The sequence below is a fragment of the Panulirus ornatus genome, chromosome 65 (assembly GCF_036320965.1).
Source record: "Panulirus ornatus isolate Po-2019 chromosome 65, ASM3632096v1, whole genome shotgun sequence".
Lineage (NCBI taxonomy): Eukaryota > Metazoa > Arthropoda > Malacostraca > Decapoda > Palinuridae > Panulirus > Panulirus ornatus.
Window position 1 is genome coordinate 4,541,253 of NC_092288.1, and position 27,654 is coordinate 4,568,906.

General features: G+C 38.4%; 1 protein-coding gene across 8 annotated transcripts in view; it reads right to left on the minus strand.

Moving 5' to 3' along the window:
- The window catches only part of LOC139746480 (pyruvate kinase-like), a 56,163-nt gene that overhangs the window by 22,563 nt on the left and 5,946 nt on the right, over positions 1-27,654 (minus strand). For 3 of the 8 annotated variants that reach the window (XR_011712163.1, XM_071657750.1, XM_071657751.1), the window contains exons 2-8: positions 17,860-17,986; positions 15,309-15,532; positions 13,690-13,876; positions 10,867-11,076; positions 8,896-9,077; positions 6,614-6,859; positions 5,709-5,931 (exon numbers count right to left, since the gene is read on the minus strand). Coding sequence is in view for 4 of the 8 variants with exons in the window: in XM_071657750.1 (XP_071513851.1) it covers positions 5,709-5,931; positions 6,614-6,859; positions 8,896-9,077; positions 10,867-11,076; positions 13,690-13,876; positions 15,309-15,532; positions 17,860-17,986 (1,399 nt within the window). In the remaining 4 variants the exon portion in view is untranslated. Of the gene's footprint in view, positions 1-5,465; positions 5,478-5,708; positions 5,932-6,613; positions 6,860-8,895; positions 9,078-10,866; positions 11,077-13,689; positions 13,877-15,308; positions 15,533-17,859; positions 17,987-24,252; positions 24,411-27,654 lie in introns of those variants that run through there. The other 5 variants (XR_011712160.1, XM_071657748.1, XR_011712161.1 and 2 more) reach the window with 3 other exon arrangements.

The window sequence follows — 27,654 nt, forward strand, 5'->3', positions numbered from 1 at the left end:
TTTTTTTTTTTCATACTAATCGCTATTTCCCGCGATAGCGAGGTAGCGTTAAGAACAGAGGACTGGGCCTTTGAGGGAATATCCTCACCTGGACCTCTTCTCTGTTCCCTCTTTTGGAAAATTAAAAAAAAAAAAAAAAAAAAAAAAAAAAACGAGAGGGGAGGATTTCCAGCCCCCTGCTCCCTTCCCTTTTAGTCGCCTTCTACGACACGCAGGGAATACGTGGGAAGTATTCTTTCTCCCCTATCCCCAGGGAATATGTATATACATACACGTCATATATATACACAACATATATACGTATACATACACGGACACATATATATATACACATACATATTCATACTTGCTTGCCTTCATTCATTCCTGGCACCATCCCACCCCATAGGAAACAGCACTGCCATCTCCTTCATTAGCAAGGTAGCACCAAGAAAAAAGAAAAAAAGAAAAAGAAAAGGCCAGATTCATTCGCACTCAGTCTCTAGTTGTCATGTGTAATGAACCAAAACCACAGCTCCCTATCCACATTCAGGCCCCACAGATCTTCCCATGGTTTACTCCAGATGTTTCACATGCCCTGGTTTAGCTATTGACAGCACGTCGACCCCAATATACTACATCATTCCAATTCACTCTACTCCTTGCACGCCTCTCACCCTCCGGCATGTTCAGGCCACGATCATTTAAAATCTTTTTCACTCCATCCTTTCACCTCAAATTTGGTCTCCTGCTTTCCCTCGTTCCCTCCACCTCTGACACATATATCCTCTTTGTCAACTTTCCTCACTCATTCTCTCCATACATCCAAACCATTTCAACACATCCTCTTCTCCTCTCTCAACCACACTTTTTATTTATAACCACACATCTCTCTTACTCTTTCATTACTTACTCGATCAAACCAATTCACACTCCATCAAAACCTCCATCAAAACTTGGCTACTCCTAGACACTTGCCTTTAATCCTCCTCCTTCTCATGTATAGAATAAAAACTAATAATCACCCGACTCCAGCAACCTACTCTCATTTTTCCCTACATCAGTGTGGAGCTCACTTCCCTACACTCTTTCACACATTTCCACTTCTGCTTGATCAGTACTGCTGCCCTTCTTAGGTCTTGCCCTCCTAACAACCCCGGCTTGATTTTACCCTTTTAGCCAGGAAACATACGAAGAATGGCCCATCCACTCATATACACATATATATATATAAAGTCCCATGCACACACATGTACATACATATACATATAATATACACATACATATACATATATACATAATTACATAATACCTGCTTGCCTTCATCCATTCCTGTCGATACCCCATCCCACAGGAAACAGCATCCCTACCCCGCTTAAGCGAGGTAGCCATTTCCCGCATTAGCGAGGTAGCGCCAAAAACAAGGTACAAAAATCAACTGTGCACTGACAGTGTTAATAATACAGACAATGATTTATTGAAAGTATTAACAAAAGACCAATGTTACCTCAAAATATATAAAGTATAAGCAAAGTGCTAATTTGGATGAAGAGCCATAGATGTAAAATAAAAGGACTACGATATTACTTTGAATAACCACAATCTGTGTAAAACAAACATACTACACCTAAAAATGAACAAATAGTCGATAGAGAATGTCCAGAGAAGGGAAACAAAGATAATACCAAAATACAGATAGCCATGTTACAGATGGAAACTAGAGACCTTATATTTGCCCAACATTGAAGAAAGAAGAGCAAGGGGTGATCTGATCACAAATTTTAAGTTTATAAACCAAACTGATGATGCAGATTTTGAGCAGTTCTTTGAAAGATGTACAGGGAAAGAACAACCAGAAGACAAAACATGAAATTAACCATGAATCTTGTTAATATGATGTAAAGAAGTACTTTTAGAGTAAAAGTAAGATGGCTGAATGGATTAACTGAATGGGGGATGTAGTAAGTATGAAGAGCATAGAGTAAAAATTTGTATGATAGTAGAGAATGTTTAAGAGATGGGGCCTCAAGTGTAAAAACAACCTACTCATTCAATTAAACAGAAGATTACAAACATATTATTATCATTATACTTTGCCGCTGTCTCCTGCGTTAGCTAGGCAGCGCAAGGAAACAGACAAAAGAATGGCCAAACCCACCCACATACATATGTATATACATACACGTCCGCACATGCAAATATACATAGCTATACATTTCAACATATACACATATATACATACACATGTACATAATTCATACTGTCTGCCTCTATTCATTCCCATCGCCACCCCGCCACACATGAAATGGCAACCCCCTCCCCCTGCATGCACGTGAGGTAGCGCTAGGAAAAGACAACAAAGGCCACATTTATTCACATTCAGTCTCTAGCGGTCATGTATAATGCACCGAAAACACAGCTCCCTTTCCACATCCAAGCCCCACAAAACTTTCCATGGTTTACCCCAGACACTTCACATGCCCTAGTTCAATCCATTGACAGCACATCGACCACGATATACCACATCGTTCCAATTCAATCTATTCCTTACACGCTTTTCACCCTCCTGAATGTTCACGCCCCAATCGCTCAAAATCTTTTTCACTCCATCTTTCCACCTCCAATTTGGTCTCCCACTCCTCATTCCCTCCACCTCTGACACATATATCCTCTTCGTCAATCTTTCCTCACTCATTCTCTCTATGTGACCAAACCATTTCAAAACACCCTCTTCTGCTCTCTTAACCACACTCTCTTCATTACCACACATCTCTCTTATCCTTTTATTATTTACTCGATCAAAACACCTCACACCACATATTTTCCTCAAACATCTCATTTCCAGCACATCACCCTCCTCTGCACAACTCTATCTATAGCCCACGCCTCACAACCATATAACATTGTTGGAACCACTATTCCTTCAAACATACCCATTTTTGCTTTCCGAGAAAATGTTCTCGCCTTCCAAACATTTTTCAATGCTCCCAGAAGCTTTGCCCCCTCCCCCACCCTGTGACTCACTTCCGTTTCCATGGTTCCAAACATACACGCACATATTACCTTAGTGGAAGGGAATAAAGGTCATATGTCAGAGGAGCCTTCTGCAATGGGTGGAGGACACCAGAGAAGCACTCCACTGTTATGTTTTGGGACCATTACAATTCATGAGTCATGTGAATGATTTGCCTAAAGGTGGGATTTGTACTCGAATGTTTGCTGATGATGCAAAGGTCATGAGGGAAGTGAAGAGTGAGCAGGATTACATTTACTTACCATGGTACCTAACCTAGAGGTACTCCAAAGTTGGTTTGATACTTGGTAAATGAAATTCAACCCCGACAAACATAAAGTGTTGAGGATGGGAAAGAATAAAAGAATGCCTCAAACTGACTTATCATACAGCACAAAATTCACTTCAAGATTCTGTGTGAAAGAGGCATGGAAGTTGACATCATCCCTAACCTGTCATCAGAATCCCACATTAGGAGAATAGCAAAGGAAACACACTGTACTCGGGCAAATATGTGAATAACTTTCCAGTACATAGATAAGGAAATACCTAGCAAGCTGTTCATATCCTACATAAGGCCAAAACTAGATTGTGCTTCTCAAATTTGGTCACTGCACCTAATGAAGTACAAAGAGCTAATATAGGAAGTACACAGGAGGCAACAAAGATGGTAGCAAAGTACAGGCAACTAATTTACGGGCAAAGTCTAAAGGCTTTATTTCCCCATCTTGCAGGAGAAAATAGTGAAGGGCTGATGACTGAACGATGACAAGGACTGTGACCTGTTCTTCAACATATGTAAGGACAGAGGAACCAGAGGACAAAATATGAAATTATGCAATAAACTTGTTAAAAAAAAAGAGATGTAAAGAAATACTTTCATACTATAAAAGTGGGGGATGAATGAAACAGGTATGGGGAATGCAGAGCATACATAAATTCGAGATGATGTATGATACTACAGAATGTTAAAGAGATGAGGCCCCACCATTGTAAAACCTTCCCTGTACACTAAAAATAGTTAATTACACAAAACACACACCATAGGCTTTCATGGTGTATTGGTTAGCACTGCTGACCATGATTCATGCACATATCTACCTAGATTTGAATCCTGGGCGCAGCAGTTGGCCCCACAAATGTTAAACCCTGCCCATACAGTACAAATAGGTAATTGCACACACACATCACAGGCTTTGATGATGAATTAGTTAGCACTGCTGATCATGATTCATACACATATCTGCCAAGGTTCGAATCCTGGGCACAACAGCTGGCCCAAAGCCAATCATTCTCCTCTCAGGGTTAGTTGATAAATGGGTACCTAGTTTAGGCTAGGGTGTGATTTTGTGCATGTATACATAAGAATAAAGACATGTTTCATATAGAAAGTTAAGAGATGAGGAAAATGAGTTTAAAACTCTTCTCATAACACACACATAGCAATCACATACTTACAAAGTAGTAAAAAAAATAGATATTAGCAGTAAAGAAATTCTATGCAAACTGTAAAAGCTGAACTTTCAGCTCTACTGCTTTGTAATTCTGGTTCATTTATATTGCAGGAGTATGGTGTAATCTTTCCGAAGTATACATATATAAATTTCTCAGAGCAGTTACCCTTTTCTCTATAGAAATCTGGCTAATCAACCATCTTCAGTATCCCCATGTAACTAATATAACAGACAAATATTCTTCATGGCATTTTCCATAATCATCCTTACCACTACATACAGTAAAATGTTGAAGTTAATGAAATATTTCTCAAAACTGCTGTGATATTTGTGGAACACACATGAATTACCTCAACTTTGAAATCATCACCTTCAAGTACTTGTAAAATGAACCAGCAGTCACAGACAGCATTGCAAATAATAAAATAATTCTGGCTAAATAATTACTTAACGAACTACAAGGGCATTAAAGCAATAGCTAACATTGATTAGCATGTAAGAACTATCGCAATGAACATGTAATACATTTAAGGAGATGCCTGACAATGTTGCAGCATTAATCTTTGGTACATAAAAAATATAGTTAGATTTTGGTACTTTATACTAAAACTTAAGTAGATGAATTTCATTCATGATGCAACACCACCATATTAGTCTCAATTCTCCACACAAGATCACACTTATAACCACAACAATCCCATTTCTTTTCTATTTATTATTTTCAGAACTTACTGTTAACAGTTTTCTAACTTTGTTTTAAAAAAAATCTAGCACATATGGGGAAAGACACTATGTCAAGGGGTCAACAAAAGCACTGGTCAACTGTTATAAAAAGCAATACAGCCTTAGTGCTGAGAAGTGCTCAATGCAACAATATTCAAGATGACCATTACAAAGCAATGCAGTGACATTAATATTAAAATGCAGCTTCCCTTTAAATTCAACTACAAGCATTCATATGAACTCAATGAGCACACTTCAGAAACTAAGACTTATGTTTCTCACTCAAATCAACGTACCCTTCTGAGGCACTGGATTACAGGTGAAGAAAAGGGAGAAAAGAGCAATTATAGAATCATAAGTCATATAACACCTGAAGTAATCATATCCGTATATAGTATAAACAATAATATTCATACGATTTGAAAAGTAACGTCTCAGGAACATATCAAACTTCTACTTCCATTAATTTAAGAAATGTAAATTTCAAGACATGACAAATGTACTAGTATATAATCACAGAGAAAGATAGTTAAGCTTACCAGTGTAATGAATGGGAATAATGCCTCGGTAAAGGTGGCACTGTCTGGCCACTTGTGGGAAGCGTGTGACAGCCATAATTGGACACCGTGGGCGGTATTTGGAGACCAGATGAGCAGAACGACCCGTAGTGGTGATCACAATAATGGCAGATGCCATGGCTTTGAATGAGGCCTCAACAGCTGCAATAGCTGTTGTATGTGTGGAGTCTGTCGGCAATGATACCTGAGGGAAAATTAAATGTTGAAAAATCAAGTTAATTATAGCTCAACTGTATAAGTCCAATGCCAAGCTTTTGATGTCTTGGCTCAAGCAGTGGAACTTGTTGGATGAAAGTGTGCAAATTGCAGAGGAAGTGTTGCCTAGATACAGCTTTGTCACAGTGGTTCAGAGCTTCCTGGGTAATCACAAAGCCAAAAACTACAAGGAGCTGGTTGAGATTATGGCGAAGAACAGCAAAATGGGCTGCAGAATGTCCCTCAAAGTCCATATCCTTGATGCTCATCTTGATAATTACAAGGAGAACATGGGAGTGTATTCAGAGGAGCTAGGCGAGTGCTTCCATCACGAATGTGGGGGCTGTACTGGTGATCAGAATGAAAGGAATGGGATTCTTAAGTGTTTAAAAAGAACAAGTTAAGACTTTTAGACTTTGGGGACAGCAAAACAGAGCAATGAGGCAATAGTTGGAAGGGTTACAGCAGAACAGAGAGCAACAAGGTAATAGCTGGAAGGTTTACAATGATTAAAGTGAGGATAACTCTGAGAATGATGAGGTCACATGACTTACTAACTAGAGGCAATCTAAGCTACATAAACAGAGGCAATTTGTAGTGAACAGAAAAAGCTTTCACATGATTAAACATTCTAAAAATTAATGTATGCTGTAATAAAACTGTTGTATTACCTGTTGAGAGAGTTCTATGAAGAGCTGCTTGTGCCATAAGGCAGCCTCTGCTTCTCGTGCAATGTTAGCCATGGTTCGCACACATACAAGTGGATACTGGCCCTTAGCAGTCTCTCCAGACAACATGACACAGTCTGCTCCATCCATGATAGCATTGCCTACATCAGATACTTCTGCACGAGTTGGCCTTGGCTTCTTTACCATTGACTCCAGCATCTGAGTAGCACAAATCACAGGCTTCCCAACCTAGAATTCCAATAAGTCAAAACAAAATAAAAAAAAAATTCTGATTATTTGTTATTTCTTATATTCCCATATACCATAAGACATATCACCATTTCCTGTTCATAGCCTTTATTAAGCAGGCATTACATTATCAATAAAATAAATAGGTCTTACTATGTAAGGAAGCATACAATGTCCTATCTATTTATTCATTTATTTATCATACTTTGTTGCAGTCTCCCTCATTAGTGGGGTAGCACAAGGAAACAGACAAAAGAATGGCCCAACCCACCCACATACACATGTATATACATACACGTCCACGCACGCACATATACATACCTATACATTTCAACGTATACATATATATATATACATACACAGACATACATATATACACATGTACATAATTCATACTTGCTGCCTTTATCCATTCCTGTCGCCACCCCACCACACATGAAATGACAACCCCCTCCCCCCATATGCGCGCAAGGTAGCGCTAGGAAAAGACAACAAAGGCCACATTCATTCACACTCCGTCTCTAGCTGTCATGTATAATGCACCGAAACCACAGCTCCCTTTCCACATCCTGGCCTCACAAAACTTTCCATGATTTACCTCAGACACTCCACATGCCCTGGTTCAATCCACTGACAGCACGTCAACCCCGGTATACAATGCCCTATACACATGAAAAAGGAGCACAACAACCAATTCTCACACATATTAAAGAATAAACTCTAGCTCTCATACTGTTATCCTAAAATCTGCTTATCCATGTATATACCTTGACTTACCTTCCTGCCCCAAAACTCCCTTCTATGGGTCTCCCAAAGTACTAAGGAAGTTAATCAAATCTACCAGGTGGGACCACAGATCAACAAGTGTTGTGGTACTGTTTGTGGGGTAAGTATAGAACAACAGTGGAGTAAGTGTTCAGTACTGCAAAATGCAGCCTAAAAGTAGACTTCTAAAACTTAATTTTGTTTCCAAAACTAAAGATCAACTTATAGGACAGGTATAAAATGGCAAACACAAAAATAAGGATGCACCACCTTCATCAGGCTTGAACTTAAGGTTTAAATCACTTGTTACCAGACTGTAACTCAGACTTTTAACACTTACAATTACAGTACTATTATGGTATCTACCAATAGCATTTGTTACTACTATTAAATATTCACCTTTTTCAAAACATATAAGACTCTACTACAAATAATGGCTGAAATAATTGATAAGTACAATGGTCTAATTGACAATAAATGTAAAGACTAGCTCATCACATGACTCAATTTAAGCCTGTTCAACACTGTGGTAGCATTATACAATGGTATATACATATGCTGCCTCAATACTGGCCTATTCAGTGCATAAGTGTCAACCTATACAGTAGGTATTAGCATAAAGCATATTTTTTAGCTAATAAAGTCAATGTTGACCAATACCCCAGGTCAACTTGCAGGCTGTAATTCATGGTATCTTAAAGTGTGGATGCTGCATCTTGGGCTTGAAGGGTCTTGTGATGCGCTAAATCCATGTATATAATGCTGGAGAGACGAGTACCCTCCAGGCAGGAAAGAGTAGTTGGTATGTGCCTGGGGAGCGAAGTTTCTGATGGATGTGTGTCTGATGGAGCTAAGTTTATAAGCGTGTTGGAGTTGCAGCTCTTAAAGTGCTTGTCAAGTACTAGAGTGAAAATGTTTTGTCAATATTTTCTGGAAAATTGGGAATTTACGAATATGTGAAAGGCAGGGGTGAGCTTTCTGTTTCTGAATTGGGTTGGTGAGGATGGGTGTTTGGTTGTGGAGTGGTGTGAGTGGAAGGCATCTGGTGGTACTGTATTGGAGGAATTTTGGTTTTTCATGTTGCTGTAAAGTGTTTAAGGTTAATAAGTGGCTAATGACTGTTCTGAACACTCCATTTTCTTCCACAACAATTATCCCAATTTCTTTTCTCTATTCTCCAGTAATAAAAGAATGTGGCATTACAATTATAGTACTACTGACATTTAACTTGCTATTCATGCTACATCAATATTTCTTTATTCAATTCATACCTTGTTACACTTTGCAAGCATTTGCTTCTGTGCAATGAAGACCTTCTCAGCTGGAATTTCAATACCCAAGTCACCACGGGCAATCATGATACCGTCTCCTTCTTCAATGATGTCATCGATGTTCCTACAACCCTGATGATTCTCAATTTTGCTGATGATCTTTATGTTCTTTCCTTGTTCTCCTGTGGAATGAAATCATAGCTATAATCAATCATAAAGCACAATACAGTGCTGGTCAGGTGCAAGAATTAAAATTACAGCAAAAAAGTTCCATAATAAATCTGACTTTTAATTAACATGAGAAAACAGTTTATCTATTTATCGATCTATCTGTATCTTTGATACCTGTTCCCTTTGGGAACTCCCTCATCGGAAAAGTCTCCACTATTTATGCCAGTGCCACTTCTTAGCCATTAGTGCTTCACTCTTAACTGGTCAGAGAGAGAGTAAATCTAGCACAGAGTTTTCAGAGGCTCCTACCTAATGTTCCTACCAACTACTTCTACCTAACATTTCTATCTAATTTTCCTGACTAAGCTTCCAAGCTTCTACTTAATGTTCCTACCTACTACTTCTATCTACTGTTTTACCAGTCTGCTAAATGGCAGGGCTAGCACAAAGCGCTCACCGCGAGAAAATCTAGAATTGCAAGGAATGAGTTGTGCGAGTTAAGTGTTGTCAAGTGTTATGACTGACATGGAGAGATTGTAAGTTTGTCGACAGAATGCTAGCAGTCCACATTCGGGTGAAGCTGACTGAAAAGACAGCTACCTAGATTAAAAGAGTGCAATTTGAGAACCATTGAAATGTTGGCTTACTACACAGCCATCAATAACCCTCCTAATACCCAGGCAGGTAATACTGGTAATATACTCCCTGGTCAGTGGCTGTCTACCAACTAGCTGGTAATATATCTCCTTGGTTGGTGGCTGCATATCAACTACAACAGTGATCAAAGTATGGTCTTTTTTATAACTTAGCATGTGTCAGAAAATACTCACTTATGGGATTATTTCCATATCCAGTGAGGTTACTGGAATTATCAAATTACCAAATGTCAATCAATCAAGTGCCACATCCACTTCCCAGTACCTAAAGCAATCCACTTCCTCCATATCCTTCCCATTCAAACTCACACATAAACGATACTGTTTCATACCCCTGCTACTACTCATTACCTTTATCTTTTTCAAAGCTACTTTCAATTTCCTCCTTTCACAAACACTCCATAATTCCATCACCAAGTTTTTTGAATTCTGGCACCAGAGCTGTGTTGCTTACAAACAGCAACTCTTATTATCAAAAAACAATGTAAACTGCTTCTAAACATCTCCCATATAACATGCATATGACCATCAAAACGGTAATCTTTTCATATTCAATATACACTCATGAATATATCTAATACTATCCTATATCAATTGAGATGCAGCAAATGACTACTACTGAAGTATAATGGACCCTATTTAGCCGTCTCCAAAATGCATTAGTTTTATCTACCTGCATTTAGTTTACAGTAAAATACATAAATATAAAACTATCATACTTGTTTATAATACTTGGTCGCTGTTTCGTGTGTTAGTGAGGCAGTGCCAGGAAACAGAACAAGACTGACCCATCCACCCACATACACATATACATACATATACACACTCATACACAAACATATACATATATGCACATGTACATATTCTTACTTGCTTGCCTTCATCCATTCCCTGCAATACCCTACCCCAAAGGAAACAGCATTGCTACCCCTTGCTTCAGCAGGGCAGCGCCAGGAAAACAGACAAAAATGGCCACATTCACTCACACTGTCTCTAGCTGTCATGTGTATATATATAATTAACAAGCATATGTAAATACAAAGCAGTTAGTTCACTATTCTAAGATCATTTTAAATCTGATTCCCATGAACCATACTTCCTTTTACCTGTAATAAAAACATGTGAAAACCAAATTTAAACATACCAAGAACATTCCTGATCTCCCGCACACCAGCAGCATCACGAATGAATGAAGCAAATACCATGTCTACACCCATTTTGACGCCCAACAAGAGGTCACCGCGGTCCTTCTCTGACACAGCTGGGAGATCCACTGGAACACCGGGCAAGTTTACACCTTTCTTGCTGCCCAGCATACCTCCATTCTCAACCTCACACATGATGTAGTTGTCACCTTTTTAAAAATAAAATGAGGTATTACAAAACATTTATTAATGCAAATGAATAAAAAAAAGTCTGACAATCACACACTATCTATTAACCATTGCCTGTTGTTACCACGAAATTCATGTAGCTACAACTTTATCTCCAGTCTTCAAGATCTCACCATCTCACCAACACCTAGGATTTTCAGTACATTTATGCATTACTGTATTCTTTTCTCATATCCTCTGTAATATTTTCCTCCACCCTACCTATCCTTCAGATTTTACCTCTAATCTCATTGTACCTACATTCATGATTCTTTCCACCTATACACTCCTCATAAGGAAACTCCAGCACTAGTCTTATACCCTCTCATTCCTTAACAAAAAAAACATTGTATATCTACCTCCTTTCACAATACCTTACATTAAATTACCTTTAATTCTTCTTTTGAGTTCTTCATTTACTTTCATTTACTTTCATTTTTTTCATGCGTACTAATTTTCAACTTTCTGTTACTCAAAACATAATTTCCACCAAGCTCCCCATTCATCAGTGTGTTTGAGAAGAATTTGCTTCTCTTTCTAAAAGTTCTTTACCCATCAATTTCCCAAACTTCGTTTCATCTTGCTGTTCCTCTCTTTTCACTAATCATTCTTTACGTGCAACACACGTCTATGGCAACTTTTAATGATGTGTTCTTCAAGTTTATATTGTTTCTTCAATATCTCTTAGCTTCTCACTTAACTTCTCTTAAAAGTTACACTTTATACATCATTCATTAATTTCTTATCCTCCTTACTATTTTCATTTTCATTTCTAATTCACAAAAATCTAAATCATTTAGCTGACTACATAATATTATCCTAGGGGATAGGGGAGAAAGAATACTTCCCATGTATTCCCTGCATGTCGTAAAAGGGGAGGGAGAAGGTGGCTGGAAATCCTCCCCTCTTTTTTAACTTAACAAAAGAAGGAGGCTAAGGAGGATATTCTCTCTAAGGCTCAGTCCTCTATCCTTAGTAGTGCCTCACTAATGCAGGAAATGGCAAATATGTATGAAAAAACTACATAATATACTCATATGATCTGATGATTCTAACATACAATACTACATCTCTTTTTTTCATTGCACAAATTCACATGAATCATTTGACAGAGCTAAATTACCTTCTGTTAGGAAAATCATGAAGTGCATAATCATTCTGACCACAAAAATTCTTAAAGAGCATTTCCAAAAGTAAAAAAAAATGTCATCCAACAAGAAAGGCTTTAAACATGAACACATTAAAATAATATGGCTGTAAAAAAAGAAAAAAAGTCCTTATGTAAACACACATCATTCTACTTGCACAAAGCAATAACTGAATGGTACAAAGAATATGTAATAATGTTTATTCACTGGAATCAGAAGGCAACAGAAGACATTAATTTCAATGAAAACTTCAAAGTATTAGTGACTTCTAAAATTCTAAATTTTACAGCTAACAACATTTCATCATTAATGCATTTAATACAATCACTGATAACATTACCAAGACTATTCAATGTACATAATGTATTCCAACCAAAGTTCATACTTGATACAACTGCATCAAAAAATAACAAGAACCTTAACTAAAAGGAATAGGAATATTCTTTCAATACCTAACTCTCCCACTTTAATAAGATAGTGTCAGGAACAAAAGAACAATGGCCACAAATGCACATATCCACTCTCTAGCGGTCCTGACACTGTATCCTACCATTTGCAGCAACGTCCCTTACACTATTCCATGATCTACCTCAATTGCTCCATTTGCCCTAGGTCAGCTCACTGACATGTCAACCCCTCATATATTGCAGTTCAATCTATCTAAAAGATACAGTTCTATAATAAGGGGCATCAAATTTAGGGAAAAATTTGTCTCCTTGTGAAGTGTAAGAACATCTTATGGGAGAAAGAATATATAGATAGAGATAGGAGCAACAATGACCTAAGAGCTACCAACAAGGAATTTGTTAGCAAAAACAGAGGTGCCTGATAATTAAGATTAAAAAATACTAAAGCACCAATTCTGTCGCAAAAATAAAAAACATGGGTGCTGACAACTACTGAAAAAGACGGGATGCCTATAAAAAGAGTGTTGAAAAGACTTTCAAGATGATTCTTTTCAAGATTTTAAAGATGATTTTTGTATGGAATCAGCATAAAAGGACCAGAGTTGAACAGCCACAAGCCAATCTGCAACATATGAAAGTAAGGTTGATCTGGTGATAAAAAATGAAGAGAATACAACAGAGAACCCAGATGAGTGTAAGGGTGAAAATACATGGGAGAAGGCTTTTGAGAAAACCAAAAAGAAAATGGATGGAAGTTGTAACAACAAAAGACCTGGTTGATGTCAAATACAAAGTGGGAGAAATAAGAAAGATGGTGCAGGTTCAAAATGAATAGTGTTAAAAAACTTGAGGTTGTTTCACCATCCCAGGACAAAGCAAAATGGCTGGTATTCAAGTTTTAGGAAAAAGAAGTTTAAACCAAAAGGTGGTTAGGAAAAAGAGAACTTAAAATCTCAGCACATCAAATGGAACAAAAACACTAGCAAATATTTCTAAATATTTCTGTCATTACACTTACATGAAGTAATTCATTACAAACCTATTTCTTTAGCAATAAGAGAGATGAGACCATCATCAACAAAAATGCGGTTGTTTGGCTTGACAACTTTTGTGATGTTCACATAGTCAAGATAGAGGCAATCTGCTGTGCACTTCTCATACCAATCTGTATCAGTTGTCAACTTGAGATGAGCACCTATCTTCAACTCAATCTCTGCAGAAGGTCCCTGTATAAAAAACAATACATACACTAATTTCTTACTACTTCAGGCACTAACACTACAAAATTCCTTATTTAACACCTTTCAAAATTTCACTTAAAATATCTCAACATACAAACATACACACATATACACAAGCCTCCATGCTGTATTTGTCAGCATTACTGACCATGAGACAGCACGGGCCTGCCCAAGGTCAGACCTGCATGGGTTCTAATCCTGAATGCAACAGGCAGCACATACCCCAAAACAATCTGTTCAACCTCCCCTTTGCGGCGGCCAATAAATGGGTACCTTGGTTAGGCTGGGATGCATGTGTAATTCCCTATTTGTAATGTATGGGGAGAGAGTTCTACACTAGAGGGGCCCCATCACTAAAAAATTCTCGACTATCATACAACTTCTTAAATCTATGATTGCTGTCTGTATTTAACCATATCCTCAGTCATTCTGCTCAAGTCATCTACTACTCTTACACTACTTTAAATCTTTCTTACCAAGTTTCTTGCTTAATTTCAAGTCATGCCCTCTGGTTGTTCTACCCCTACATCTTTCAAAGAATTGTTCACTGTCCAAGTCATCAATCTGCTTTAAAACCTTATTGATTGTGATCATGTCACCCCTCACTCTCTTCCAAGGTTGGCAATTTAAAGCCTTTTGCCCTTGCCTATACTGCAGCTGTTTTAATTCTGGTACCATCTCTGTTGTCCTGCTCTGAACCTCCACTCTTAGCTCATTATGATTTTTCAAGAGGTGACCAATCTTGATACATATTCCAGTTCTGACCTTATGGATTGTATGATTACTCTTGTTAAATATTTCCTTACCACATACTTGAAAGATATTCTGAAATTTGTCAAAGACAGTTTGTCTCCTTTACTGCTCTCCTTCTGTGAGATGCTGGTGATAAGGATGTAGCTTATTTCCTGCTGTATAATAATCGTGCACGCATGTGTGTATGAGTGTGATTACAACTTGTGTGGCATGGGGAGAGAGTTTTACACTGGTGTTAATCCATCTCATAATTCTGCATATATGTATATTTGTATACTACATGTGTGTGTGTGTATGTGGACATACACATGGTTAAGAAATGGGCCACCACAAGTGTAAAATTCACCCTGCAACAAAAATATAATAATCATACAAACAATGGCTTCCACGACCCTGGCAGTTGGTAGGACAAAGAATTTTGGCCCCTTCTTACACGCTAAAACTCACTTCAGCCCCAATGGCTCCACCCACTGCCATGTCCACTCCCAAGTACCTAATGAACTCTTACTTCCTCTAGGCTCTCTTCATTCAAACCTTTACTCACACCATATAGTCTCACCCTCTTGCTGCAAGGGTAAGCACACAGGCTAGATTATTCAAATGATTTTTTATTAACTGGACATAAACTCTGAAATATAAAAATCTATCTGCAAAGTAAACTTACGCCTTCCAACAGTCCTGTGCGGATTTCCGGTCCCTTTGTGTCAAGAGCAATAGCCACTGGGTAGGAATGTCCAATTTTCTTTGAATAATTTTCAGTAGCTTCACGAACATTGTTAATAGTCTCTGCATGGTACTCATGTGTGCCATGAGAGAAGTTCATTCGTGCAATGTTCATACCAGCTTCCATCATTTGCTCCAGCATTTCCACTGACCGGGATGCAGGACCTGAAATTGCCATGCTACTATAAAAAACTAACAGTGACGAATAAATCATGAGGTAGCACATGGAAAAAGAAAACAAGACCATATTTGTATATACCTAGGTCTGCTTGCACACATGCCTTATCTCCTGACAAACATTCCTCAAGGAATGTTGCATCTTTCCATTTAACATATATTTGTAACACCTTCCACAAACCATGTCTGTAAGTCGTATAATATGATTTGTCAACATTCATGAAAGCCTCATACAATACACTCCATTTTTCCAATTAAGTTCAACAAAAGTTCTTTAAAGTAGAAAGTTATCCACAACACTAACTCAAGTGAAGGCACACTGGTTCACCCAATTCAGAATTTCTGAGCATGCCACAACCCTCTCCATGATCACTCTCATCTATGTTCTCAAAAGACTTATAACTGTAATTCAAGCAGTATAGATTGTGCCACATGTCTTTCCATAGGGGCAGCATAAATACATTCTATCAGTCCTTACACACTTTAACATGACCCATACAATCATCAAATAGCCTGACTAACCAGTCAACAACACCATTACAACCTTCTTTCAAGAAACTAAAGTGCAATCCCATCCTTTGCTGCCACTATGTTAAATACACTTCATCTCATGCAAAGCTTTCAATACCTGCTCTTTTTTCACATTACCATTCACTGTGACTCTTACATATGTCCATAAACCTATCCCATTCCAAAAACACATCTCCAATACAATCATATACATTCAACAATTCAAAACACTCATGCCATCTCATTTTTCACCTCTTTTTCAGCTTTTACCACTTCCCTATCAACTCTCCTTACAACTTTTTTTTTCAAGTGACTGATATCTCACTGGGAAGCATACTACAAATACTTTTTTTTTAAGTGACTGATATCTCATTGGGAAGCATACTACAAATAAGGTATGAAAAAGAAGAGAGAAATACAATGAGTGACATGGCATGGGCAAATCATGCCCCAATCATGATAATCTCTGGTGAAACAAAAATAAGGTATAAGAAAATAATGAGAAATCAATGAAAGTTCCTCACACATTTGCAAACCTGTCTCTTAAAGGCAGAAAGGTTATAACAAGAAGGGAAGATGAAAAAGGAAAGAATTTCACAGCCTTGCTGTTTCAGAAAAGATGGAGCTATTATCATGGCTAATTCTTGCGTGGCCTGTCCCCACAAATAAACTATGGGAAGCATGCATATAGGAAGCAGTATCCAAATGCAAAACATAGATCCAAGCCTTGGTGAAAGGGACTCAAGCAGACAGCTTATGAGAGCAGTGGAGATTTGAGCTTCAAGCAGCAGCAGCCTTGGGTAGTTAGGTTTCAGAGAAAAGAAGGTCAAGGGAAAAAGAAGGCAAATGACATTCTACAAAGATGAGGTTGAATCAGAATGTGAATGTTGCAGAAAAGAAAACAAAGAACTTGGTCTAAGAGCACCAATGGAAGATATAAAACAGTCCCAGATACTTTATAATGTTCAATGGGGTCCTAGGAATTGTTCAGCCCTCACTGACTGACAGCACAGTTCTGATTCAGTGCTGGAGAATCAGAGAATTGGCATACTGCCAGGTATCTTTATTATGTATACATAGGAAAATCTAGCCTAGAGATTGCATTACTTGTTAAGTGTTACAAATGAGATGGGAAAAATGTGTACCACAAGCAAAATCTCAGCAAACTGCACTTGTAGGGATGGGAATATTAAACACAACTCTCCAGTTTTCCTCACACTGCTCACCTCCTTCCAAAAATTTTCCTTATTATCTCGGTGCTTCATCAAACCCGTCTCTTTTTCTTATTTGACCTTATTTTCAGTTCTGAACCTTGCTCCTGACCTGCATCTTTCTCTTGTATCCTTATAATCACTTGCATTTCCTGCAGGTACATCCAATCACTTCCCTTTTCTCTTTTACAAGTGATTTAACTCTTCACTCTACCCCATCTCATATGTCTACTTCCCACCTTTCACAGCCACACACTTCAGCTAAACATGTAAGACATTGTTTCCCTAAATACCTTCCATTCTCTTTCTTTCATTTACCATCATCCTATGCCATTCTTTTGTTAATCTTTCTTGATATCTCTGCATAAAGGCCTCTCTTGCAAGCTCACTCACTTTCACCACTTCTTACACATCATTTTCTCTTTAACTATACCAACAACAAACTTTCAACTCACTTTCACCATGATGAGGTTGGACAATCCACCTCCAGTCCTTAATTAGATGAATAAATAAAGTGAGCAACAGTTCATGTTTAGTCTAAAAAAAGCTATTCATTCCATTTCTAGTGAGTAACGACAGAACCATCAGACATACCAATGGTGCAGATGATGCCAGACAGCCGCTGGGAGAAGGGTCTTGAGTCAATGTCTAAAGCACACATGTGGTCCACCTGTGTGTAGGCATTAGCTGCCTCCAGCTGCATTGGTGGTACCTTCGACATCTGTAAGAGAAGACAGGTTACTACGTTCAATCTTTAATCAAAAGTTTACAGTGAAAAATAGATATATGAACCTCATACTGGATTAACAAATTCTGCAATGCCATGTCATACATGTCAAAAAAAAAAAAAATATATATATATATATATATATATATATATATATATATATATATATATATATATATATATATATATATATTTTTTTTTTTTTTTTATACTTTGTCGCTGTCTCCCGCGTTTGCGAGGTAGCGCAAGGAAACAGACGAAAGAAATGGCCCAACCCCCCCCCATACACATGTACATACACACGTCCACACACGCAAAATATACATACCTACACAGCTTTCCATGGTTTACCCCAGACGCTTCACATGCCTTGATTCAATCCACTGACAGCACGTCAACCCCTGTATACCACATCGCTCCAATTCACTCTATTCCTTGCCCTCCTTCACCCTCCTGCATGTTCAGGCCCCGATCACACAAAATCTTTTTCACTCCATCTTTCCACCTCCAATTTGGTCTCCCTCTTCTCCTCGTTCCCTCCACCTCCGACACATATATCCTCTTGGTCAATCTTTCCTCACTCATTCTCTCCATGTGCCCAAACCATTTCAAAACACCCTCTTCTGCTCTCTCAACCACGCTCTTTTTATTTCCACACATCTCTCTTACCCTTACGTTACTTACTCGATCAAACCACCTCACACCACACATTGTCCTCAAACATCTCATTTCCAGCACATCCATCCTCCTGCGCACAACTCTATCCATAGCCCACGCCTCGCAACCATACAACATTGTTGGAACCACTATTCCTTCAAACATACCCATTTTTGCTTTCCGAGATAATGTTCTCGACTTCCACACATTTTTCAAGGCTCCCAAAATTTTCGCCCCCTCCCCCACCCTATGATCCACTTCCGCTTCCATGGTTCCATCCGCTGACAGATCCACTCCCAGATATCTAAAACACTTCACTTCCTCCAGTTTTCTCCATTCAAACTCACCTCCCAATTGACTTGACCCTCAACCCTACTGTACCTAATAACCTTGCTCTTATTCACATTTACTCTTAACTTTCTTCTTCCACACACTTTACCAAACTCAGTCACCAGCTTCTGCAGTTTCTCACATGAATATATATATATATATATATATATTTTCCCTGGGGATAGGGGAGAAAGAATACTTCCCACGTATTCCCTGCGTGTCGTAGAAGGCGACTAAAAGGGAAGGGAGCGGGGGGCTGGAAATCCTCCCCTCTCGTTTTTTTTTTTTTTTTTTTTCCAAAAGAAGGAACAGAGAAGAGGTCCAGGTGAGGATATTCCCTCAAAGGCCCAGTCCTCTGTTCTTAACGCTACCTCGCTATCGCGGGAAATAGCGAATAGTATGAAAAAAAAAAAAAATATATATATATATATGTATATATGTATGTATATGTATGTATACATATATATATATATATATATATATATATATATATATATATATATATATATATATATATGTCTCCATGGTTGTTTAATTTGTTTATGGATGGGGTTGTTAGGGAGGTAAATGCAAGAGTCCTGGAAAGAGGGGCAAGTATGAAGTCTGTTGGGGATGAGAGAGCTTGGGAAGTGAGTCAGTTGTTGTTCGCTGATGATACAGCGCTGGTGGCTGATTCATGTGAGAAACTGCAGAAGCTGGTGACTGAGTTTGGTAAAGTGTGTGGAAGAAGAAAGTTAAGAGTAAATGTGAATAAGAGCAAGGTTATTAGGTACAGTAGGGTTGAGGGTCAAGTCAATTGGGAGGTGAGTTTGAATGGAGAAAAACTGGAGGAAGTAAAGTGTTTTAGATACCTGGGAGTGGATCTGGCAGCAGATGGAACCATGGAAGCGGAAGTGAATCATAGGGTGGGGGAGGGGGCGAAAATTCTGGGAGCCTTGAAGAATGTGTGGAAGTCGAGAACATTATCTCGGAAAGCAAAAATGGGTATGTTTGAAGGAATAGTGGTTCCAACAATGTTGTATGGCTGCAAGGCGTGGGCTATGGATAGAGTTGTGCGCAGGAGGGTGGATGTGCTGGAAATGAGACGTTTGAGGACAATGTGTGGTGTGAGGTGGTTTGATCGAGTAAGTAATGTAAGGGTAAGAGAGATGTGTGGAAATAAAAAGAGCGTGGTTGAGAGAGCAGAAGAGGGTGTTTTGAAATGGTTTGGGCACATGAAGAGAATGAGTGAGGAAAGATTGACTAAGAGGATATATGTGTCGGAGGTGGAGGGAACGAGGAGAAGTGGGAGACCAAATTGGAGGTGGAAAGATGGAGTGAAAAAGATTTTGTGTGATCGGGGCCTGAACATGCAGGAGGGTGAAAGGAGGGCAAGGAATAGAGTGAACTGGATCGATGTGGTATACCGGGGTTGACGTGCTGTCAGTGGATTGAATCAGGGCATGTGAAGCGTCTGGGGTAAACCATGGAAAGTTGTGTGGGGCCTGGATGTGGAAAGGGAGCTGTGATTTCGGGCATTATTGCGAGGCAGCTAGAGACTGAGTGTGAACGAATGGGGCCTTTGTTGCCTTTTCCTAGTGCTACCTTGCACACATGAGGGGGGAGGGGGATGGTATTCCATGTGTGGCGAGGTGGCAATGGGAGTGAATGGGGGCAGATAGTGTGAATTGTGTGCATGGGTGTATATGTATGTGTCTGTGTATGTATATATATGTGTACATTGAGATGTATAGGTATGTATATTTGCGTGTGTGGACGTGTGTGTGTGTATACATTGTGTATGGGGGTGGGTTGGGCCATTTCTTTCGTCTGTTTCCTTGCGCTACCTCGCAAACGTGGGAGACAGCGACAAAGCAAAATAAATAAATATATATACATAAAAAATGAATAAATAAACAGAGTTAAGTAAAAGAATATGAGAAGGGATTTCCTACTGAGGATAACAACTTCAGGTTAAAAGAATCCTATGTAGTAAAGATGAAAGATTATATTGAAAGGATGAGGCTGAATGATGGACTGGCTTAGCACAATGAACAGACTGTGAAATGTAAATCAAGGTAGTGATGCTGAAAATACAAGCAAAGCTTAAAAAACAATCCAATGAAAAAGAAGCCTATAGAGAGGTTAAAAAATTAGGGAGTAGGCATCTCTTCTTCCTAGTCTTTTCATTTGTTTAGTCCCACTGATGATTTATAAGTGTCACAAGACTTTTCTTTAAGAAACAATGACATGTGGCATTGACTACATTTACAGGGTAAATGAAAAAAAAAAAAGCAATCTTAATTTTGGAAATTACAATCAAAGGGAAGTTATATAAGTACAAAGCACTACTGCTTCACCCCAAAACCTAGATGTAAAACCTAATCTTTTCAAATTTGATTGCCATTTCCCATGTTAGCAAGGTAGTGCCACAAACAGATGAAAGGCCACATCTGCTCACATCAATTGTCTAGATATGTGTAATGCACCAAAACAACAGATCCCTATCCACAACTAGACCTACAGACCTCTCCATGGTTTAACCTGGATGCTTCACATGCTGTAGGCCAGTTCATTGAAAGCATGTTGATCCCTTGCATACCACATCGTTTGAAGTCACTCTATCTTCCATGATTTCCCCTAACTGCTTCATATGCCCTAGTTCAGCTAACTAACAGTATGTCTTCCCATGCACACCTCATCCCCTATATTGCTATATTCCTTGCGTGCCTCTTACCCCCCCCCCCCCCCCCCCCTGCATGTTCAGAATGCAAACTTTCAAAGTATCTTTCACGCCATCCTTCATCTCCCTTTGGATTTCCGCTTTTTCCTTATTTCCTCAACTTCTGACATGCATACTCACTTCGTGATCCTTAACTCACTCATCTTCCCCATATGTTCAAACCAATTCAGCACATCCTCTTCAATATCCTTGAAACCTTTGAGGAAACTGTCAAACTTGATAACTATGCATGTGTAGATGTCGATGCACCCATGAGGATGTATGTCCATAAATGGTAACGGGCCAAAAAAGATATGTCTATAGATGTTAAAGAAGTAAAATCTTCTCGCTATTAACAAAACTGTATACAAGTAAATGGATAAGAAAATGTCCAGTTAGCTATTTACTTTACAGTTTTCACTGTACCTAAATTAGAGTATGCATCTCTAGTTTAATGACCACACTGAAACAAAGAATCTGATATGAAAGATCCTGAGGAAGGTGACAAAGATGATACCTACAATAGGAAAGATGATCTAAATGAGGAGATTACAGACAGATGTTACAGATATGCCCATCATACAGAAGAAAGAAGGGATCCTTGATTGTAGCCTTTAGATTCCTTAATCTTAATCTAAGTGAAAATGTTAACAATGAACTGCTTTTTGAAAAATACAGAATGTTAGTAAAGGTCTTTTTAAGAAACTAAACAATAAAACATTAAAAACAACATAAAGAACTAATTATATAGCAAAATAAATGTGGATGAATGCAATGGCTTAGTAATCTAACCTGGAGGACAGTGTACATAATTTTCATAGGCTGTATGATAACGAAGATAAGAGATAGGATCCCACAAGTAAAGATTTCCCTCCTCATACTGTAGAAACACAGTATGGTTTCAAATTACAGTGCTTAATGCAATATTTTAGACTTATGACACTTCAGTATTATGGTATGCTGCACTGACTTACAACTGTGTGCTTCAACTTGTGACACATTTGAAAAAACACTTTTTTTATCTATACTTTTATAAAGTCTAAAAGAATATCTTTATTTAATAATAAAGTATCATAATTTGAGGTATTTTTCTACATGGATACTTTCATTATGTCAAGACATAATACCAATAAATTCATATCCCACCAACTCACAGAGCTGTGTGGTTAAAGCTGCAAAGCAAGCTTATGGACTTGAAGAAAAATATGTCAAGTATAGTCTTAACATATCTATAAAGCTGCTTTCAATCACTCTAACTGGAAATATCATGCTGTATGTTAACAATCATGTTGAAGAAAAAGTATTTTACCTCATTCAATGTAAAGTGTTAATCTTATGAGTTCATATCCATTAGTACGAGTGAAATCAGATAACTCAAGTCTTAAGGAGCTTATTGGATCTGTAATATCAAAGCCTTTGACAATTTTGAATACTTGCATTACATTTCACCTTAACCTCTTTTCTATGCTAAATATATTCAAATCATTCACTTAGCTCTTATAGGATTTGTTTCCTAGTCCAGGAATCATCCTGATAGCTCAACACTGTACTTTCTTCAAACTGTTTAAGTCTTTTTCTCAACACTGTACTCTCTCCATTCTATCTACGTCATTTTTCAAGTTGGCTGACCAAAACTGTATAAAATATTAAAGATGGGGGTGCACCACTGAAATGTAAAGGGTAAGGATTTTTTGCCTAGACTTAAAATTCAAATATGTTCATCGTTACTGCATTATTTACAACATCCAAAAAAGTGAATGCATTTCAGTACATCTGGAAATAATGTTAAAAATACTAATGGGAGCAAAGCTGTAAGGCTATCACCCCTGAGGTTCAATTAAGGTGCTTAGGAAGCTTGATATGGGCAAGATACTCATGGTTATAACCATGTTTGTGTATAACCTTTACTCTGTTATCTTTAAATTCTTAATCTATCCAAAACTTCCTAGAACTGCTATCGCCTTAATGGAGAAGTATAGTAGAACAGTGAAACAACCAATGATTTACAGTCTAAAGCTGGGTGCAATAAAGAAAATGAAATGTGATTATTGCCCATCCAAGAAAGATTCCAAATTCCATATATGTGTAAGGAGCATAGCTGTGTACCCTTAGTACCTGCACAGAACTCCTCTTCATTTCATATGTAATTTGTTTTGTCAATATCAGACGAGAAATGAGTAAAATCAAATATCAATGTGAAAAAAGTTTGAGATCTTCAACATACACTTGCATGTTTTCTTCTTCTCTCAGTTTAAAGTTTCTGTCACACTTTTCAAATACCCCTTCATAATCCTACAAATGATGTGCATACTCTCAATTGGAGCAACAGTGATTAATCAATAAATCATGTTTCACCAGCAAATATACAATTTTGACTACATGGATCTTACAAGTCCGAGCACTGGAAAAATAGTAAGTAAATGCACTTAATGTAACCTACTTTTTAATAACTGGAATCAGCAGATAAAATGTAACTCCTCCATAAATTAAAATGAAATACCATTCATCCTATCAGTGAGCACTCAAAAACATTTAGAAAGGCTAAACAAAAATACATGAATTATTAACTAACCTGGTCCATTGCATGTACTATGTGATCACCACCTATTCCAAAGGATGGACACAATGCCTTGGTACAAGTACCAAATGTGCAAGACTGGTAGCGGAAACAACTCTCACACCCCTTCCACTGCCCTCTACGGAAGTGAGTAAAGTCACCCACGTGCAGCAGAGGACACAGAGTGACCTTGTCAAAGTTAATGCTTGATTCTTGCCAAGAGCAACTCAAGGGGAGGAATGAAGCTATATTTACATACTTTAAATCTCTAAAAATATCTAAGAAGATTTTGCACATTCTATAAACTAGTTATCAGCAAGAAAAATCGTACTCTACAAATGTTGACCGAATTCAAACTCCAAGCAAGTTGACTGAGTGAAAATATACTCAGCAAGGTTTCACATTATGTAAGAGCACAGGAGGGCATGTAGGTCTTCCCTCCTGGCACTGTGCCACAAGTGTAAACCACTTGCCAGGGTACCAAAAATGTAAACCACATCCCGCTGCATATTCACAGTTTTGCAACCAATATCTAATTACTGATAAATACAATACTAGCCTTAATCAAATAATCCTGGACTTATGACTATGCTGATAGTATACAGAAAGACTAACAAAATAAGAATATAAATCCACTGGCATTCATCTATAACTTCTAGTGCTCACACTGGCACTCAACTATAACTTCTCATGCTATGATTAATTTTAGCACAATGATACATAAAGATGACATTTATGCTTAACAAGAGAAAAAGTCTTTTTTTGAAGTTTTCATACTGTAAAATGACATTAAAGACCACAAGGAAAATATCCCATAGTTTATATTTCCCTCAGAGTGCTTAGCAAAAGTCTTATGATAAATTAAGGAAAAGCCTCATATCATCTACAGTAAGTAAGCAACCAATTTCAAGTTTTCAAAGCTTTACTCATCTATACACAGAATTCTTACATACAAAATGTTAAATCATTGTACATGGCAAGGTTTAACAAGCACACTGCCAAGATCACCGACTGGCCACAGCACTTCCTCGTAGCAACACTGTCACCAATCTATCAATGTGAGCAGAGTAAAAAAAAAAAAAAAAAAAAAAACAAGAACCACTTTGTTAATAATTTCCACAACTTTATAAACTCACCAGACTTGAACACTTAGGCTGGGGCAGGAATGTAGGCTTTAGTTATTAGGGAAGCCCTCAACAAGGCCAAGCCTTAAACAAAAAATAGAGGTAGGAGGGTCAAAAAGGGTAAATTGAATAGAATCCTTTTTGTGTATCTGTGTGCAGAACATTGTAAATGATTTTTATTTACCTATTTATATGCTATGAAGAGGTTGTTCTAAACTCAATGAGGTCCCATCTCTGCATATGCAATCAATCCTTACATACACATAACTATACATTCCTTTATTGTATTCATGCGATTACTCTCTCCCATATTTCTATATACTCGTCTTCATCATCCTTCGTAGTTGCCCATGCTGTCACAGAACTCCATCCTAAATTTTTTCAAGCTACTTCAACCTCTGACATATATCCTGATAGCCTTAGTTATTCAGTCCACTGTTTCTCACTGTCTTTCTCTTTCTATGTTATCTGATGTGGCATGGGCAACCAATGCCCTAATTAAGGCCATCACATTAAAGCCCCACACACACACACACACACACACACACATATATATATATATATATATATATATATACACATTTTTTTTTTTTTTTGCTGGTCTCCCGCGTTTGAGAGGTAGCGCAAGGAAACAGACGAAAGAAATGGCCCAACCCACCCCCATACACATGTATATACATACGTCCACACACGCAAATATACATACCTACACAGCTTTCCATGGGTTACCCCAGACGCTTCACATGCCCTGATTCAATCCACTGACAGCACGTCAACCCCGGTATACCACATCGATCCAATTCACTCTATTCCTTGCCCTCCTTTCACCCTCCTGCATGTTCAGGCCCGATCACATAAAATCTTTTTCACTCCATCTTTCCACCTCCAATTTGGTCTCCCACTTCTCCTCGTTCCCTCCACCTCCGACACATATATCCTCTTGGTCAATCTTTCCTCACTCATTCTCTCCATGTGCCCAAACCATTTCAAAACAACCTCTTCTGCTCTCTCAACCACGCTCTTTTTATTTCCACACATCTCTCTTACCCTTACGTTACTTACTCGATCAAACCACCTCACACCACACATTGTCCTCAAACATCTCATTTCCAGCACATCCATCCTCCTGCACACAACTCTATCCATAGCCCATGCCTCGCAACCATACAACATTGTTGGAACCACTATTCCTTCAAACATACCCATTTTTGCTTTCCGAGATATATATATAAATTATATGGGAGGGTATTGATTGAGAGGGTGAGGGCATGTACAGAGCATCAGATTGGGGAAGAGCAGTGTGGTTTCAGAAGTGGTAGAGGATGTGTGGATCAGGTGTTTGCTTTGAAGAATGTATGTGAGAAATACTTAGAAAAGCAAATGGATTTGTATGTAGCATTTATGGATCTGGAGAAGGCATATGATAGAGTTGATAGAGATGCTCTGTGGAAGGTATTAAGAATATATGGTGTGGGAGGAAAGTTGTTAGAAGCAGTGAAAAGTTTTTATCGAGGATGTAAGGCATGTGTACGTGTAGGAAGAGAGGAAAGTGATTGGTTCTCAGTGAATGTAGGTTTGCGGCAGGGGTGTGTGATGTCTCCATGGTTGTTTAATTTGTTTATGGATGGGGTTGTTAAGGAGGTAAATGCAAGAGTTTTGGAAAGAGGGGCAAGTATGAAGTCTGTTGGGGATGAGAGAGCTTGGGAAGTGAGTCAGTTGTTGTTCGCTGATGATACAGCGCTGGTGGCTGATTCATGTGAAAAACTGCAGAAGCTGGTGACTGAGTTTGGTAAAGTGTGTGGAAGAAGAAAGTTAAGAGTAAATGTGAATAAGAGCAAGGTTATTAGGTACAGTAGGGTTGAGGGTCAAGTCAATTGGGAGGTGAGTTTGAATGGAGAAAAACTGGAGGAAGTGAAGTGTTTTAGATATCTGGGAGTGGATCTGGCAGCGGATGGAACCATGGAAGCGGAAGGGGATCATAGGGTGGGGGAGGGGGCGAAAATTCTGGGGGCCTTGAAGAATGTGTGGAAGTCGAGAACATTATCTCGGAAAGCAAAAATGGGTATGTTTGAAGGAATAGTGGTTCCAACAATGTTGTATGGTTGCGAGGCGTGGGCTATGGATAGAGTTGTGCGCAGGAGGATGGATGTGCTGGAAATGAGATGTTTGAGGACAATGTGTGGTGTGAGGTGGTTTGATCGAGTGAGTAACGTAAGGGTAAGAGAGATGTGTGGAAATAAAAAGAGCGTGGTTGAGAGAGCAGAAGAGGGTGTTTTGAAGTGGTTTGGGCACA